The 19,239-nt window shown below is 40.5% G+C and overlaps 1 protein-coding gene across 1 annotated transcript in view; it reads left to right on the top strand.

Annotated features, from left to right (window-relative positions):
* LOC121519662 (semaphorin-6B-like) overlaps positions 1–17,865 on the top strand; it is a 69,118-nt gene extending 51,253 nt beyond the window's left edge. The window contains exons 10-17 of the mRNA XM_041802465.1: positions 2,748–2,965; positions 3,047–3,178; positions 3,421–3,570; positions 3,752–3,928; positions 7,329–7,469; positions 9,330–9,407; positions 11,752–11,813; positions 13,118–17,865. Coding sequence (XP_041658399.1) covers positions 2,748–2,965; positions 3,047–3,178; positions 3,421–3,570; positions 3,752–3,928; positions 7,329–7,469; positions 9,330–9,407; positions 11,752–11,813; positions 13,118–14,103 — 1,944 coding nt within the window. The 3' untranslated portion in view covers positions 14,104–17,865. The remainder of the gene's footprint in view (positions 1–2,747; positions 2,966–3,046; positions 3,179–3,420; positions 3,571–3,751; positions 3,929–7,328; positions 7,470–9,329; positions 9,408–11,751; positions 11,814–13,117) is intronic.
* Positions 17,866–19,239: the final 1,374 nt, after the last annotated feature.

Below are 19,239 nucleotides of genomic sequence, written 5' to 3'. Positions count from 1 at the left end.
TCACTGAACTAATTTGAGTGATTTAGACCAAAAATTCTATTTCAGGGATTTTTAGCTAAACTGCAAAACATGATACATACTTGGATACTTTTTAAACCAAGAAAGAAATAACAAAAACAGTCACTTTTGAGTCAGATCTACCTGGATCGAAATGCCAAATGTCCCACTGGCACTTTTAGAAACAGCCAACTGATCTGTGTCAACATTGACATAGAAAATTACATTTAAAAAAAACTTCATATTTGTGGGTGAAACACATAATATTAGACAATTAAGCTCCTTAAATACAGTTAAAAAATAAGACACTGCTTCCCCATTAGACTCAACATTTAAATAGACTTTTTTATGGTCCAAGTGTATTACTGACAGTGGTTCATACTGCTTTTATTTTTTTTATTTATTTAACCTTTATTTAACCAGATAAAAACCCATTGAGATCAAGATCTCTTTCACAAGGGTGGCCTGGCCAAGAGGCCAAGAGGCCTCCTCCTGACTTTCTCTCTCTAATTCTTGGTCCTTTGACTAACAGTCAAGCTGTTCATTTTAATAATATTGTTATTTAATGTTGTCATTGTTGACATCTTGGTCGGTGGCACACAACAGGTGTCGGTTGAGCATCAGTTTCAGTAGTTGATTAAGTTATTAATAATTATTTTGAGAATAATTACTTGTTGTCGTGTTATAATGATGTATGAGGCTGGCTACACATAAAACAAAGTCTTAGTTTGTGTGTTGAAATGGTGGTAGACCAAAGACATGAAGACAAGTTAGGCAGATTTGTAGCACTACATTCTTTCAAACACACACACTAGACGATTCAGGAAAAAATGAGAAAATCACAGAAACTTGCACTCAAACTTGACTTTAAAAGACCATATTGATGAACCAACTAATGTGAAACTGACTAACGCCCTTATGTTGCGTCAGTGTTAGTCCTGGACAGTCCAGGAGGGTGAGCATTTTTTACACCCGTTTTCCTCCAATGCTATGACTGGTGAGTCACATGAATTTGTACACCTTACCTGCATTTCCATTATGCTTAGAAATGTTCAAAATGTAAATAGCGCAATAAAAAACAGGTAATGGAAACACTAGAATTTCAAAAAACCTCTCAAATATGGCTAAAAAGTTTTTACGCTCTCATGAGGAGGTTTTCCAGACGTTTCAATACAGAAATATATCACAAAGGTGCAATGGAAACACTTTTTCCGCATTTACACATCACAGGACGTAACATACGTTCACTCTGAGACAACATGGTGCAGTATGTGTAGAAAGAAGAGAAGACTGAGACTTTTCTGAACATCATATTTATACCCTTATACATGGCTTTTGCCATACATGCAGACTTTGCCTCTAAATTATCATCTGTTGCCTTTATCTTTTGTTCAAAATTATCAAGGCAACTGCTGTAGTTGTAATCATAACTGTACCAACACATAACAGGTTTTGAGCGTTCAGCTTCCTTGCAACGGAGTCTTGCGAGATGAGATTTTACTAGAATTATGAGGCTCATGCCCAAAATGTGGAAACACATTCAAAGTGCAATTATACTTAATCAAAATTTAAGAAATATCGCTTTTATTTTGCAAAAAACTGTAATGGAAATGCAGCTAGCGATGAATATCACAGTCTACAGTGGGAAGTTCACGGTGCACCAGGGCAGTGCATCTATTCAGATGTTATCATGAATCATCCATAGAAGCTGTCAGCTGTAGAGAACAGGAGAGCATACCAGCAACTGGTGAGACATCCCGGTATGCTGGAAGGAGTCTGCATACACCAAGGGTAAAATTTAAAAGTGGTAGAACTGTCGGGTACAGGCTCACTTAAAGCACTGGTGTATACATATTTTATTATTAAAATTGACACAACAGGGGGAGCAGGTGGCCTAGTGGTTAAAGGCGCTCCCCATGTACGCGGGCGGCCGGGTTCGAATCTGGCCTGAGGCCCTTTACCGCATGTCTCTTCCCCACTCTTGACCCTGTTTCCAACTCTATCCACTGTCCTCCTCTATCTAATAAAGGCCCCAAAATGCCCAAAAATAAATCTTAAAAAAAAAAATTGACACAACAGAGTGACAGTATATACTCAGGTTCTCTTAGTTTCCTCCTTAAAAAGAAGATGCCAAAATAGAAAGGTGTCAAAATTCACAAATCACATACCATCTTCAAGTGCAGACTGGACTTGCATCGCATCCGCTCTAGTGCAAGGTGCATCCAAACCTAGCAAGAAGGATTACCACTAAGTATCCAAAACTCCAAAACAGAGTTAATCCAAGTAAATGCACTAGGTATAATGGTCATGAAAAATCTTATTAAAATGCCTGTTAAACCGTTTATCCCTCAGCAGAGATCAGGCATTATAAAAATATCTAAATAATCAGTTCTGTTGATAACTGTCTTATTATCTGCTTAAGTAGGTCATACAGAAGCAAATGAACTATTTTCTGTTTGTTTTATAACCAGTAAAAAATCGTATAAAGGCTTTAAATTTGCAGATTTGTCTGTAGCTAAAGATTAACTGTAAACATAATGAGTCGGAGACATTTTTTAAAAGGTATGGAGAAAGTTACAAAAGTGGTAATGATTATTATGGTTATTCGATATTAATGAACCCACAAATGACAAATGATTCAGTGAAGAAACAGATAAGACATACATTTTAATGACTGAAATTAAAAACATGTCGTTAAAAAGTCCTCTATGACCCCTTCATTTTACTAAGCTGTATATGTTTGAATCCAGGTCATGGTGTCCCGTGTGGCTCGGGTGTGTAAGGCAGACCTCGGTGGGTCTCAGCGCGTCCTGGAGAAACAGTGGACCACATTCCTGAAGGCCCGTCTAAACTGCTCCGTCCCTGGAGATTCCCACTTTTACTTCAACCTCTTACATGCCACCAGTGACATCATCCACATGCAGGGGCGAGATGTCATCCTGGGTCTCTTTTCGACACCACCAAACAGGTAAGCTGCATGAACCATTTTAAAAATGCACAAGCACAGTTTTTTCTCATTAATGTCTGTTTCCTTCTTCTCCTGTGGTAGCATCCCTGGCTCTGCGGTGTGCGTGTTTGACATGCAGCAGCTTGCTCGTGTATTTGAAGGCCGGTTTAAAGAGCAGAAATCCCCTGAGTCTATTTGGACTCCTGTGCCGGACGAAGCAGTGCCTAAGCCCAGGTACTGTTATGCAAAAGAGATATGAGCAGACTTTGTGCAGAATGCTGCAGTGCTGCTGTCTTTAGCATCTGTCTCACATTTAGCCGACTTTCTCCTCTGCTATACACGCCAACTGTCAATCACACGGCAACTTCACCACTATTCAGCAAAAATTCAGTAACAGCCTCCAGCAGCTTCTCTCTCTTTCCTGTGTATTTATGATCCTCACTTTCTTGTTTTTATTGTCCTATCTCTGCCTGCAGACCAGGAGGATGTGCAGTGCAGGGCTCCAGATTTAGCTCTTCTACCACACTGCCAGATGAGGTGCTGAACTTTGTGAAGACTCACCCGCTGATGGATGAGACTGTTCCACTGATGGGACATAGACCCTGGGTGGTCAAGACTATGGGAAGGTACACATATGGACTCAGTTGATTTTTATAGCACCCATGCAGAACTTTTTATGGCATGGAAGGGAAGCTTAGATCCGAAAACACGCATCTTAGATAGTAGGGTTGAAAAGATCACGTTTTTATTGATCCACTTTTAAAAATCTGTTATCTGTCATTAGCTAATGTATATTTCTGTCTTTAGGTACCAGTTAACGGCCATGGTGGTGGACACAGAAGCCGGTCCACATAAGAACCGTACAGTTCTGTTCCTGGGCTCCACCAGAGGAACAATCCTCAAGTTTCTGATGATTCCCACTGGAGACTCAGTCTCCCACAGCAGTGTGTTTCTTGAGGAGGTGGAAGGATTCAACCCAGAGAAGTGAGTAGGAGTGGAGCCACATTTGTGCTTGATCTCCAATAAATTATCCATTTTAGCATGTTGCTGCAGGTAGATCAGGACTCGTGTTATCAGCCTTTATTTAAGAACTGAGAAGCAGCAAGGTTTAAAAAAAGGACTGGCATCAGATTTAGTAACATACTTCATTTGAACACTTTTTAGAGCATCTTAGAGTAGAAGACTAATACAGATCTTTGATGAATTATATCTCTCACACGTGTATTCATGTAAGAACCCCAGTTCCAAAAAAGTTGGGACACTGTGTAAGATGTGAATACAAACAGGATCAATGTTGGGTAGTGTTACTTCTAAATGTAACTCGTGAGATTACTGCTTTACATTCTGATATAGCTAACGTGTCAGAGTACCTCAATGTTACCAAATACTAAAACCCTTTAACCACTCGTTCCACGTCGATTGTAAAACAAACACTGAGTGTAATAACCGTGCATATTTGGAACGGCTGCATAGCTGGTTCAATGAAAACAAAACAACAGCTTTTAAACTTACATTTCAGTGTGATGTTGTTCTCATCCTTTTCAGTCAAAATCAAAAATAAAGAGGAAAACTTCACAGTGCTATACTGCCCTCTCTGCCATCTCACTAGTTCAGTAAGCAATGCACGCGGCTGAAACAGTTGTGTTTATCTTCTGCTGGCATGGTGCTACATGCCAACATGCATACAGGAAAGAAAGGAGGATGAACAGAGCAGATGCTTCTGGTAACGGATTACTTTTATGAGGAGTAACTAATAAAGGATTACTTGGATTGTAAAACTAACGTGTTACATTTCTCATTACAACAAAAAAGTAATCTGAGTAATCTAACAGATTTCTTTGTAATGCGTTACCCCAACACTGAAACAAACTGACAGACTTTATATATACATATATATATATATATATATATACACTTTTTGAATTTGATGCCTGGAACAAGTTTAAGAAATGGTGGGAAAGGAGCTTTGTTAATCACTCTGGACTGCATGCTGGCCAGTCTAGTGCCTGCACTCTTTTACTGTGAAGCCATGCTGTTGTAACTCCTGCAGGATGTGGCTTTGTATTGCTGAAATAAGCAGGGACTTCCCTGACATCTCACATCTGAATGGAACATATGCTGCTCTTAAACTGTACATATGTGTCTGTAATGATTGTGCCTCCACAGATGTGCAAGTTATCCATGCCATGGACACTAAAACACCCCCACGCCATGACAGATGCTTGCCGTTGACCTTTGCGCTGATAAGCTGGGTGGTCCTTTCTTCTGAGCCTGGAGAAATTGATGGCCTATTGGGGATTGTATATGATTTCAAAGAAATGATCAAAAACTCCTATCAGGAGTTAAAACTGGTTACGCAGCTGACTTTAATTAAAACGAATGGCTCTTTATGACCTTTTGAGACAACTATCAGCAGCAAGACTAACTATTCCATAAAGTTGTTCTTATTTTTTTACTTAACTTTTATTTAACCCCCAAAAAATAACTCATTGAGATTAAAAGTCTTTTTTTCAAGACTGTCCTGGCCAAGTTAGGCAGCAGCACAGTTAAACTATAAATTATAGACCAACAATTAGCAGCCCTACAAATAATTTTTTAAACAATGAATATATTGAAGGGCAAGAAATGACAAGGGAATCAGCAGTTCTGATTAACTGGGATGGAAATAGTTCATTCGAAACATCTACAGCCAGATGTTTCTGTCTCCAAGTCAACCAACTTCCTCCTTTCTGTTAACCTGTAACATGTAAACCTGGGAGCGGCAAATTTAGATGCCTTTTTTCCAAGTCCAGTTCTGACCCTTGGGACAAACAATAAGAAAAGCTCCTGTGATTGAATTTCTAAGTTTCAGACTTCTTTGGACTGATGTTGGTCAGAAGGTAAGAAGGAAGAGCACCGAGAATAGCCTTGTAGATGTTTACAGCTGAAAATTATGTGACAAGTTAGGTGTCAGTCATTGTGAATAGAAGGTACTCACAATGAGTGATAAGTCTTACTGTAAAAATTAAACGAGGAGATTTTTTTTTTTTCTGGAAACATGAAAACAATATCAGCAAAGAGATCTGGGGTGCTATAAATCAACAGAAATTGAAAATTCCTCTCAGGAGCTTTAAAGATTACAATTTACAATCATGTTATATGTATTTTATCAAAATTTAAGCTCATATCAGTTGGATTACTGATTGGCCAGCCAAATATTTCCGACCCATTTAACTTAACAGTCATGATAACAGCCTTTAAATAAAGTTCCTAAATCACTTCTATGATACCTTTAATTTTTATGCCACTGCTGATGCTCTGAAAATAGCTGATGCAAGGCTACAATGTATATTTTTAGAATCTATTGCACCGTGAAAAATTTACCTTTACCTTTTACCTTGCAGTGAAGTCCCCCAGAAAACAGCTGTGTGGTTTGCATCATTTTTGCTTTATATGCACTTCTGTTAATGCAGGGTTTACAATATTTACCTTTCTCAAAAGCCGACTTATCTGAGAACTCTATTATTGGTAAAGTCTTTACGTTTTAAAAAGTTTGAAGGCTGAATACAGTACACTGAATACAGTTTCATTCAGTAACTCTAGTCATAGATTTAAGCATTTATTTCAAAATGGATTTACAGTTCTGCTTGGTGTTGAAGGCTCTGCTTAGACCCTCCCCATATAGATACACTGATCAATAGAAACAACAATGCCATTATCTGTCAGATAAAATGAAATGTAGTTTGGCAGCAGTGCAATCCTTACCAGCATAAAAGTGAAAATGAGGGAGCAACAAAGTTTTAGGCTAGAAAGGAGCAGCACAGTGTGATCAGCACTGGCGAGGCAGAGATCTGAGTGAAGAAATTCATATTAAAATCCACCGCCTCGTTGAGAATAAAGAGCTGTGGTTGGTATAAAAGAAAAGGATTTGGCCAGCTGATTGCAGCTGTGCACATACTTTGATGATCTGCATGAACTAATGCTAAGCTTGATTCAGTAATGATCTAATAAAAGGAAATGAAAATAAGAATCTTTTTTGATGATCATGATATCATCATCTTTAACCTTTTCAGCCTATATTTTTCTGTCTTTAAATCCCCATTCATTGAAACAGACTAAAGATAACAAGGATTTGGTCTTCAACCCTGGCTGCTGGTGCAGAGGAGTTTTGTTTCCTTTAAGCAAACATCTGTGGTTTATGTGTCTGTTCAGGTCTCAATAAATCTGATGTTGCGATCATATATATCAGGGTAAGGGAAACCGGGGCTGTCTGCCTTGAAATAAAAACAGATGAGGCCTTTGAACCCATCTCAGACTGATCTGAGGCCAAACAGCGTACACTCACCTCCACCTGTGGACTCTTTGTCTCTGCCTCCCATCTTTACATGTCTGTGTCTGTGTCCAGGTGTGGCGAAGACTCACCTCAGGCCCGTCAGCTCCTTTCTCTGTCGTTGGACCGAACCAGTCACACTCTGCTTCTGGCCTTCCCCTCCTGTCTGGTCCGAGTGCCCACGTCTCGCTGCCACCTTCACTCACGCTGCATGAAGTAAGAAAAAAAAAGAAGCCACCTGTTGAGTGTTTCTCTCTTCTTCTTGAAGAAAAGTGGTAATTAGGTCAGTTTGAAAGAACCAGGGGCCATTAGCCAAGTTACTGCTCACCAGCCAACTTCTGTTTTCTTCCTGCGCTCTTGCTCCATATTTGTGCATTCACCCCAGTAAAGAAAATGTTGAGATTCTGCTGTTGTTTCAGCCACCAAGGGAAAGTGTTTGTCAAACTACAGCTGGCTTATTTGGGTTGCTGATTCTCCCTTGGAAATACCATGTGGCTTGACACTAGATTATCTTGGTCTAAGTTTGTTTGTGAAAAAAAAATAGTTGATTTATGATGAATACTAACAAGGCATTTGTTTATCACTGCACATGTGGGAAAGATGTTTAGAATTATGTGAGCCTGAATCCCTCAGCAGCCATAAATCACTCTCAGATACAGGAAGCTGGGAACAAGCAGCAGCTAGATACTGTATGTGTGACTGATGTGTGTAAACTGTAATACATTTGAACACTATATATATCTTATAAGTCCACTGGGACTTGCAGTACTTCATATTTTACAGCTAATGACTAGAACCTGGTGGCGAGAACCTGTTAGCCACCACAGGGATGTTAGTTAACCTACACGGCTAGCGTGCTAGCTCAAGGGTTCACAAACATTGTGATGACAGAACTACAAAATAGCTTTAGTCCATTGAGATCCTTTTTTTGTACAATATGATATCAATAGGGGATGTCAAATGATTAAAAGTCTAAAATTAGTACCTCAAATGAGAAAGTGAAAGCATAATTTGAGAAATCTTTGCAGATTTATCAAAAATAAACCTGAAATAATACACTGACATAGGTATCCAGACTTAAGTAGTCAGCTATTTACAAATCACTCCAGGGATGCTCAATAGGGTTCAAGTCAGGGCTCTGGCTGGGCCACTCTGGGCATTCACAGAGTTGTCCCTAAGTCACTGCTGTGTTGTCTTAAAGTAATTGCCACATTGATTAGTGAAACTTCCAATTCGAGGTCCTAAGCGCTGCAGAACAGGTTTTCATTGAGGATGTCTCTGTATTTTGCTCCATTAAGCTTTCTGTCAACTCAACCAGTCTCCCAGTCACTGCTGCTGAAAAACACCCATCAGGGTGACCGTTGGGTCCTTGGTCACCTCTCTTACTAAAGCAGTTCTCTCCTGATTGCTCAGTTTGGCCAGGCGACCAGCTCTTGGAAGAGTCCTGGTTGTGCCAAACTTCTTCCATTTGAGAATTATGGAGGCCACTGTGCCCTTGGGAACCTTCAGTGTAGCAGATTTTATTGTAGCCTTCCTCAAATCTGTGCCTTGCAACAATCTTGTCTCTGAGCTCTCCTGTCTTTGACCTCATGGCTTGGTTTTTGCTCTGGTATGCACTGTCAGCTATAGGGCCTTCTATAGAGAGGTGTGTACCAAATTATGTCCAATCAATTTGACTTACCACAGGTGGACTACATCAAGGTGTAGAAACATCTCAATAGTTATGAGAAACTGGGGGCACTTGAGCTGAATTTCAAGTGCTGATGCAAATGGTGTTGTTATGATTAGATTACATTTGATATTTCTTTCTATGTGTGTTGATTTTTACTTTTGTTCCATTTTCCCCTTCTTATCTCCTGAGATTTAGAGTCCCATCTTTTAAACGGAAATGAATGGATCTTTAAAAATTGACTGAGCTTTCAAACATGACTGAAACACTGCTATATTCCTGGGTTTCACAACAAACTTTTCTCTATTTTTCCCAGGGAGAGTTTTACAGCTAAAATGGTCAAAATGGCTGCTGTGATAATCAGGTCATCTCTCAGCTTTTTATAATTTCTCGCTGTCTGTGTGCAGGAGTTGTTTAGCCTCCAGAGACCCGTACTGTGGCTGGACCAGAGGCGGCACCTGCTCCTTTCTGAGACCAGGCACACGGTCAGGACAACTCACAAACACATGATCACATACACCTGCCATCCTCACAACAGTATCCTACCTCTTTAGGCTTGCTATCTAAAAAATCTCTGGTCAATACATAGATTTCATGTCACCTGACGTAAGGAGGATAAATGCTTTAGAATGAGGGGTGATGAAATAAAAGTGGTTTAGGATATTCAGATTAGTGTCCATCCATTTAGAATCAAGTCTGTAGACTGTTATGTCCTCTCCATCCCACTAAAGTGATTTATCAGGATACAGTTTCACATGTGAAAAAACAAAGGAAACAAAAATGAAGGGGCAGATAATAAAAGCTAATAAAAACTAGATGAACAGAAAGAAATAGAAAGATAATGGCTCATAAATAAGTTAACAAGCATGAGCACACTCCAGTAAATATTCTATTGTTACTTAAAAGAGGCCGTCCTCATTTTAACAAACTCAGCAAGATTGGCTAAGTAGTTGATATCTGTTTCTATTAAATATTTATCCTTTAACTTTGTGCAGAATTCTAAATCCATTACCTATATGGTGCCCACGCCTTTTAAACACTTTATTTGGTTAAGTTTAAAAGCTTTCTCACTTTTGTCTCTAATGTGTTTGAGCCTTTAATAGTTATAGGATGCTTTTTTATCCATTTGCACTCAGACGCTTCATGTCTACACCGTGTCAGATTAAATGGTCATCCTTCTTTCTGAGTTTCATAAAAAAGTATTTATTTTGAAAGCTCAAATGAATCAGTATAAAAAGGTTTTATTTTTTAATGAAGTAGGTTTAAACAGGGGATTCTTTTGTATCAGACCTTCAGGGGTGCTTGGCTCCTTAATAGATTGTAACATGTAAAGGTGTCCCAAAAAACATGTTTGGATTTCTTGCTGGTATTTAAATTATTTTAAGGGTGCTGAAATGAAATTAAGGGATGCTTCAGCACTTTTAAAAAGACTCTAGAATTATCAATAGATTAAAAAATCTGAATTAATCCTGACAAGTTCATATTACTTTTATTGTTTGTATATCTCTTATCCACACTTAAATTATAATATGCTGTATCATAGTAGTCAATAATATGTTTTGTTACATTATTTTGAGTTAATATATCACATTTAGGGCTCTCAAATGATTGAAATTTTAACCACTATTAATCTCAGATTTCTATATTTCTGACATAATCCCATTATAGCTTTAGTCTATGGCAATGTTCTTAAATTTGAATACAATAAGATATCAATAGGGCTTTCAAATTATTACAATATTTAATTGAGATTCATCTGGGCATTTTTAAGTTGATCGCAATTAATCTCCCCATTTTTAACCACTATTTCTCATTTAAAACTGATTTGTTTTTTGTCTTGGATTAAGGGTAATTTACTTGTTGAATACGAATCTGCTTTTATTGTGAAGGAAAATAAGAAACCTTGGGTTGATCAAAGATTATGACATGAACTCAGCTCCAAACAAATTCCTCCAAATTTACAAATCCATTTCCCAGATATCCACGAAAAAGCTAGAAAATGTCCAAACAAATTAACCTGAACAGCTGAACAAATTTCCCAAAGTAGATAATGTAGATAAGTTAGCTTACATAGCTGCTTTGTGAGCTTAGCTTTAGCTATGTTAGCAGGTGGAAAAAGATCATCTTCTTAACTCTTCCTTTATACCGCTCTACGCATGCAAAGCTGCGCATACTGGTGCTTAATATTTGCTGATTTTTCAGTGTGCTGTAAATCATTTTGTCTGAAGCAGCTGTTTAAAGCATTAAAAATAAAATCATTGCACAGTCGGTCTTTATTCTAATGGTCTCATGTACGCTTGTACCACATATAAAGCCATATGATGTGGTTTTACTCCTAATTTCACTATTTTTCATAACCAGTTCTTCATAAATTCATTGTAATAACAATATGAAGCAAAACTATTGCAAATTGTGGCATTTATTGTATCATAATCAAACTCTTTTTTCCATCCTTCATGCTGCCTTCACTACCTGTCAACTGACCCTGACCTCTGCTCCTTCCTGACATGTGGCAAGAAAAACAGAAAATCATTAATGCAATCAATAATGTATCCTATTACACAGAAATGACATGCCGATAAATGACATATATAAATGAGTGATTTCTATCAACAAATGTCCACTTTCATGTACAGTTTACTTTGCAAGGATTGCTTAAAAATGATTCCCATTTTTAGCTTGCGTTTTCACGAAACGGTTTAATGTAAGAGTGTAAACATTTATGAGAGACCACAGCAGGAAAATGGCCACTATAAAATCATGTTACCTGCTGTTTGATGTCTTTATATGAAGAAAAATGTCTGATGTGTGATCTCTCTGTCACTGCAGGTTGCCTTTTCAACAAGATGTGGAATATGGAAACGCCTCCTCCCATCTAGGAGACTGTGATGGTAGGTTGCAGCACTATGACATGGATGCTTCTGTCTGAGCACTGTAGACTGAGAGCAGGCTCCCCCTAGTGGCTGAAACTCTTATTACACCTGTCTCATTGTCACTGAACATTTTGTTCTGGGAAAAAGTCAGAGAGGGAGTATTGGTGACTTTTCTTTAATGTAAGCTCATTTTAATTATCCATGGTGTGATTTGATTTTCCTCCCTGCAGTTAAACGAGATCCATTCAGAGTTTATTTAAGTGTCTGTGTGCTTTGTTGTCTTTGTCAGTGCTGAACCAGGTGGGAGTGGAGCTGGGAATTTAGTTTCAGCTTCACTTTCCACAGGTCAGAAATGTTCCCAGTGTGAGACAGTTTAATTAGAGAGGATGTGAGGAGTAGCCAAAGCGGCTAAATGACACAAAGGGAAATGATACCTCCTCGTGGTTATGAGGCTTTGTTCTATAAAAGCTGCATCCACATCTGAGAGTGGAGTGGCTGAAGGTAGCCGGTGAGAAAGCTAGAAATAGCATAAAATACTGATGTCAATTTCTTTTTGAAAGGCTCAGATGTCTCTGCAGCAGCGCCACAGAAGCAGGGGGGTTCTTTGAACCTCGATTTAGAATTCACTGTCAGTGGAAACTTGGAAAAGAAAAGTAATTTCTACTACTGCAGAGTCTTTTGAACTGTTTTAGGTCCATTTCAAAGCCATAAAATCTGTCTGGTGAGATCAGGGGGCATTGAAAATTGCCCCCATCATACTCATTCCTTTTAAACTGATATAGGACCGTCAAGTTTTCCTCCTACTGCGAGAAACTGATAGCAGTAGAAGTCAGCCATGCCAGGCTGCAGACTTGAAGTAGCAGAGGCTGAGCCAGGGGCCGGCATTCGCTGCTGCTTTGTCTGCAGATGGGAGTGATTAGAGCTGGGTGGAAACACTGAGGTAATGGTATGTGCTGAGAGGAGAGACTCTCCTATGAAGGCTGCAGTATGGAAAGTGTGGGGAGAAAAAGAGAGTCAGCTGCTGTGGTCGGAGCTATGCTGATGACAAGTGCAGGCCTCTGAAGCTGGAGCCTGTGGAGCCTCAAGGCTAGAGTGGAGAGGCTAGAGAGGAGCTGAGCACCATGATCACCTATTATGATCACCTATTAGGAGTGTTATTGTAGTTATCGATTTATTATGTTACATTAAGAGCTAAGCAAAGGTAGCACTATGTAATGCTGATGATAATTTAAGAGAGCCCCTGTGGACAGACATTTAAAGAGGAAGTCCATTGTGCTGTTCTTTGAAATGTCATCTTCATAATTGTGTCTTTTAATCTTCAGGAATCCTGCAGCAGAGTTTGCTCATAGAACCGGAGAGCTTGGTCTCCCTTAACCTGCTTGTGGCATCTGCAGTCTCTGCATTCACCATCGGGGCAGCCCTCTCCGGCCTCGCCGTCTGCTGGATCATGGCTCACAAACCAAGCAACCGCCGACACGGCACCACCTCCCAGTCTGCCATCCAGCGGCGTGAAAGAGGCCTGCTTAGTAGCGGCGCTGGGATGGGAGGCTCTGTACTTAGTGTGACAAGACAAGGAGGTGGGGAGCGTCCCTGCACCCAGGGAGGAGAAACCCTGTTTGTCATGCCCAATGGCTGGGTGAAGTCAGGAGAGCTTGACCCAGGTTTCCTGCCCACACCAGAGCACACACCACAGCAGAAACGCAGAGGATTGCGCCTGTCTGACTCCAACTCAGGAGGGTGGGACACCAGCCAGACGTACCTGGGTGGAGGCTCAGTGGGTCTGGGTTCCCCTTGTCGCATGCCCCCTTCTGTCTACCTGACTACCAGACTCTTCCAGCAGGGGGGAGGCGGGAGACACGACCGTGAAGGACGAGGGAACGACACGCCACGCCAGCACTACGTCTGTCTAAGCAAGCAAGAAAAAGGATTGAAGGGGACACCCAAAGCCCCTCTCAGGAAGTCTGCAGGAGAGTATGTGTACCCCATGACTCCACAGGACTCGCCTGAGCGCCGGAGGGTGGTCTCAGCCCCCAGCGCCCCTGTGGAGTACGGCGAGCCGCTGCCTTTGCGCTGGCCGGCCCCTGAAGGATACATCCTGAGCAGCCATGGCATGGTCCCTGTCCCTCTGCCACCACCCTCCATGCCGCCTCCCAGCAGCCAGGCCTACATGTCCCAGCAGCACACCCCCGGGCTAAGCCGGGCTCTTCTTAGAGGGGCTCTGGAGCGAGGGGAGCTGGGCGAGCTGGTGGATCTGAGCCAGCTGATGAGCAAGAAGAACTGCAGTGACAGGACTCAGAACGGCCAGTGACTGCTGAGGAAATAAAGAAAATGTTCAGAACTCTGTTTTTGTTTACACAGATCTTTCTTTTCCTCCTCATTCTGTCCATCCTCCTCTCCCTCTATCTCTGCCTTTCTCTTTTTCTGACATCTTTATTTGTCATTCAGCTCTCCTGCTCTCCTCTGTCTATCTCTCAGGCAACCCCCCCACCTTCCCCTTCTCCACCCATGATGAGTCTCTCTTATGACTGGCTGCTGGGTCTGCCACTCATATCCTGGCTCACGCTAATTGGTCGGGTGGACCGAGGTTGTTGCTGTGTCTGCATTGCAGAGTTGCCTCTCTCTCCTGCTACTGAGCGGCTTTAGGAAGAGGGAGGAGAGAGGATGAGGAGAAAAGAAAGACAGAAAAAACAAAAGAAAGACAGCAGAGCAGAGGTTTCTTTGAGGATGTGGACAGAGACAAAGATGGACATAGCACTTAAAAGCTGCCTCCTCTGCGCAAATTAACTGAGGCTGCAGGAGTGGAATGCTTTCTCCCTCTTGGATCCCATTAACAAGACTGTCACCCATCTGTTCTCCTCTATAGTACCTGTTGGTGTGGCTGCCAACTAGGTACTTTGGGTGAAATTGCGAAATCCAAACAGCATTCAAGTACCTGAAGCTGGAGGTGACTCATTGGACAATAAACCGACTGTAAAAACCACTTTAAAGGATGACGTACAAACGTACGAACACTCTCTCTATCTACTTCCCTCCTCTCTTCACACAGCAGATGCTAATGTGTTTTTGTACAGGTGTCAGAGGGTATTTAGTATTCTGTGTACACCAGAAGTGGGAGGTGCGTGTGCTAAAATGCCTCTAACCTTGTCTCATAGGGATATGGGACCATAACTCACGTCTTTCTGGAGCAGAGTGCAGGACTGAAATGTCAGCACTATTTCTGCCAACCGCATGCTCTCTGTTCGTTTGCCTTCAAATACGCCATGTACTTTTTAATGACCAATAATTCCATGTGGACGTCTGGGGGGATTGCGCCAGAAAACCTACTACAAAATAAGAGCGTGACTGAAAGAAAGAGAAAAAAGAAAGAGAGAGAGAAAGGTGGTCAAGAGAATGTAACAAACACTCACTGCAATATATGAACACCCTGTCCTTCACTGTCACCTGAGGGTTTTTCCACACATCCACACACATTCATTAATGCTCCATTATAGTACGCAGTCCAGGTTTATTGGGCAAAACTTCCCCCGAAGCCCGTAGTGGGTCAAGGTCCTGCAGACGTGATACAGAGCAAAGTGACGGTTACTGTGGTGATGATTGAAATCCAGGGCTTAACTCAGAGCCAATAGGGGTAATGGAAATGTTCCCAGCAGGCAAATGGGACCGTATATTCAGTCCATCAAAGTGTCACAGCACCGGACACGTATAGATCAACACAACATGGTATGAGTGTGTTAGCGGGAAGATGGAGGTTGTAAAAAAGAGACAAGATAAAGAAGCAAAAAGCGAGCATGAGCCGAGATAAAATGACATGCACCAACAACAGTTTGAATTTGATATTTACTGAAGCCGTTTTCACATATGCGCTCCTGTCAATTCCAGGAATATTTCAGGCAGGCTGCTATGAATCCTCCAAAGTTGTTTGTTGATATCTGCATCTCACAGCATGAAGTTTTCCCTGTTGGATAGGAGTAAAGCAGGACTTGACGTAAAAAGCAGGAAATGTAGGATGAAGCAACAAAGTCCAACACTACGATGAAAAATTCTTACTCAAAATCAGTGCTAAATGTAATTCATCATATTCCCCTACAAGAAAAAGAGTGAGGAAGAGATAAAATAGTAAACATTTTATATGCATAGAAATCATACCGGTCCCAGGTGAATAAAAGTGTCACTCCCTCCAAATAACTTGTATTAAATTTCTTTGAATGTCCACGACAGTCTGGCTGCAGACCACTCATCTCTGACGGCCACTTTCACAGACCATTCATTAGCTAAAGCTCATGTTTCTAAAGCAAACTTAGCCTCAATGGCTTATAGTGTTGTTAATTACATAGCTAGCATAGCTATTTTAGCTTTAGCTAAAACTAACAAGCTAAAGCATCCCACTGTTAGTGTAGCTATATTTAAAAAGGGTCTATACATCATTTAATCCTGCATTAGACCTCTCACCTTTTCCTTTATTTATTTATGAAATGTTTCTTAGTCTGTAATGTTTGCAGTGAAGTTATGTAACTGACAGCACTTCTTTTCCAAGATAAACGGTGTTTCAGATGAACGATCTGCGGCCAGACCCCTCTCTGAATGTTACCTACCTTGTTCCCTTAACCACTTACATTTAATGATAGTTAGCAGCTAGTGTGTTGAGTTCACTCCAGAGTAGAACATGGCCACTGTCATTATGTTTCAGTGCTTTAATTGGCCGGCTATGAATGTGACAAACAGAGTGTTTGTCCAATCACTCTCCTGTATTGTTTTTGTTGTTGTTGTTGTTGTTGTTTCTTCTTTTTTAAAGGTTCTACCCTTCCCAAACACAGACCATGGGCAGTTGCCTTCATGGATGTGAAACATATCCCATGCACTAGATTTGTGAATCAGTCTATCTGGCATCCTTCTCTTATTTGCTCATCCCAGTTTAACGTGGAGTTTTACCCGAGGGCCGGCAGGACAAATTTCAGAAAGTGAGGATGCAAATTCAGCTGTTTGCATGGAGTGCATGTGTGAAAACGTCCCAACTATCCCACTCACAAGTCGACAGACGAATGAACTACGTGCTGATCTTGCAGCAATATACTGTTTAACTGTACATAGTAATAATTTAAATTAAATAATAATGTAACTCCATAAAGTGACATCAGGCACTAGCTTACAAACTAGGTGACTTTAAATGAATAAAAATCTGTTTTTACATTTTATTTTTCTTTATCAGCCTGCTCCAATATTACAATTGGCAAAACACCTTAGTATAAACAGTGCCCTTTTTTTTTAACTTGCCAAAACCAGGTAATGAATGATCAACAGATGCCTGAAGCAAAAACACAAAAAGAAACTTGTTTCTAAGTGCCATGAGGATCGTATCAGTCCACGGTGTTGGGAGATCTCACTTATTGCAGTATATTTGTGATATGTTTGCCTTTGACAGTACATGCTGAATGTTTAATTTGTAATTTCTATGTGAGCTTGTGTCACTGAAATCATTTCACCAGCTCCCTCTGTCAGCTGAATGTTTTTTAAGTGTTTGAAGGTCTGTATAAGAGCTGCTGTGACTCATCATGATGCCACGTGTGTTTACTGTAAATATGTAAAGATGAATACCTGCGCCTCATCATGACCTTTATGACTATAATGTAATGTTTTCACTGATGCCATGAACTGTCGATTCCAGGACAGTGGATATGCAAGGAGAACGATTTGTAAGCGGTTCAGAAACAAACTTTGAAAAGGACTAAATGAGAGAGGGAACAGTGTGTCTCATTTTGTGTACTGATTCTGGACTTTTTGTGTTGTTCTTGGATAGAGCTGCAGCACTTAGTCAAAAAAAAATCTACTTGAAAAAAAATGTTATTATCATTGTGATATCAAAGCATTAGTTTGGTGATTTTTAACTAGAAAGGTGGAGCATTTCAGTCCAGCTTGTGAAAAAGAGGATTTGCTGCTTTTGTGATTTGGTTGTAAAAAAGTTTCAAGTCTTCATTACGCAAATTGGAAATTGATCCATAAATGCACCACATATGTAGGAAAAGGACTGACAGCTATGTTTACCAAGTAATGGATTCACAGACCATTCAAAAGTTTGTCATCACTTCTAGGTTTTGGGGGGTCTGGGGCAAAGTGGGGGACTTGGGGGATGATGCACTGGGGTTCCTTAGCATAAATTCCCCCCTTAGTGCCAAGAAAATTGCATCTACAGCCCTCCTGTGAGTCACTACAACTTTGCTGTGTATAGGTTCTTTACAGATGACGCCAAGCAGCTGTAGAGCACTACCCTTGGGGGGCAAGTAGTGTTTTCTGCACTGAGAAACGCCACCAAAAAGGCTATGTTTTGAGCTGCTCACAACTATGCCAAGCATTTGAAGTGCAAATATTAAAATTGTTCAGCTACTTTTGTGTCCTGATAGGAGTGAAATATCCAGGCAAAAAGAAAAAAAAAAACAACCTCAATCTGTCTAAAGCCTGGATGAGCAGTGTCACAGAATGCAGTCTTTGGTTCATTTTCATAAAGCAGTCCAGTTTGGTCCTGATCTTACCTGTGTTTCCTCAGCTGATGTCTGTCCAGCCTTGTTCTCTGTGATGGGAAATCTATCTCTTTTAAGAGATCCAAATCATTTGGCACAGCACAGTAGAGCTGGTTGTTTGGCCTCCAAACTACTCTTCATGTGGTAACAGTTTGACTTTTTAAATGTGGATTAATTAACCACAAAAGACGGAAGAAAGGAAACTGGAACTCAAACAGAAGCAAGCTTCTGTGGCTCAAAATAAAGAGCCAATGAGGATTTCTTTATATGTTAAGGGGGCTTAGATAGCTGCGTAGCTCAGTACAAGACTCCTAAAGACTCTTGTCTCCATTCATTTGGATAGATGACACTTGATGCCAGGAAGCCTGCAGGACTGAGTAGATTGTGAAACTGATTGCCTCCATGCCAGTTAAATCTGATAAACCATAGAAAAAAAAAATCACTGTATTGTAAAGTTTAGGTATTATGCAAAATTTATGTAGAAATTTTCTGATGGTCCATTTAGAGCTTGAAAATGCAGACTTTTCCTCCATTCCCATTCATTCTTTATGGCTGTCTCTCACTTCGTGATCCATAATGGACAGTCATCATTAAATCCCACAACTACAAAGAACCTATAGCAGCCAGATAAGCCCTCCTTTCTCGGAAGTTGATTGATTTTCATGTAGAGCGCTGATCAAGATTGATTATTTGATCACAGAAAATAAAAATAGTTAATTAACCAAAGACAGAGAACTGGATCACTGCTGGATGAAGTCATGACCAAAATCCTCCCAAGACTGATCTCTATGTTGTGAAACATCCCAACCCAAAGCGTAACTGTTAGCCAGGATGCTAACAACACTTTTCCAACACACATGCATTGATATCATCAATAAATCACAACGGGGGAGGGCCCATTCTCTGGGTTTGTCAAAAGCCCAGCCAGTTCT

This window comes from Cheilinus undulatus, linkage group 13 (genome assembly GCF_018320785.1).
Source record: "Cheilinus undulatus linkage group 13, ASM1832078v1, whole genome shotgun sequence".
Classification (NCBI taxonomy): Eukaryota; Metazoa; Chordata; class Actinopteri; order Labriformes; family Labridae; genus Cheilinus; species Cheilinus undulatus.
Note: the sequence above shows the minus strand (reverse complement) of the source record. Positions and strands in the feature narration are given on the sequence as shown.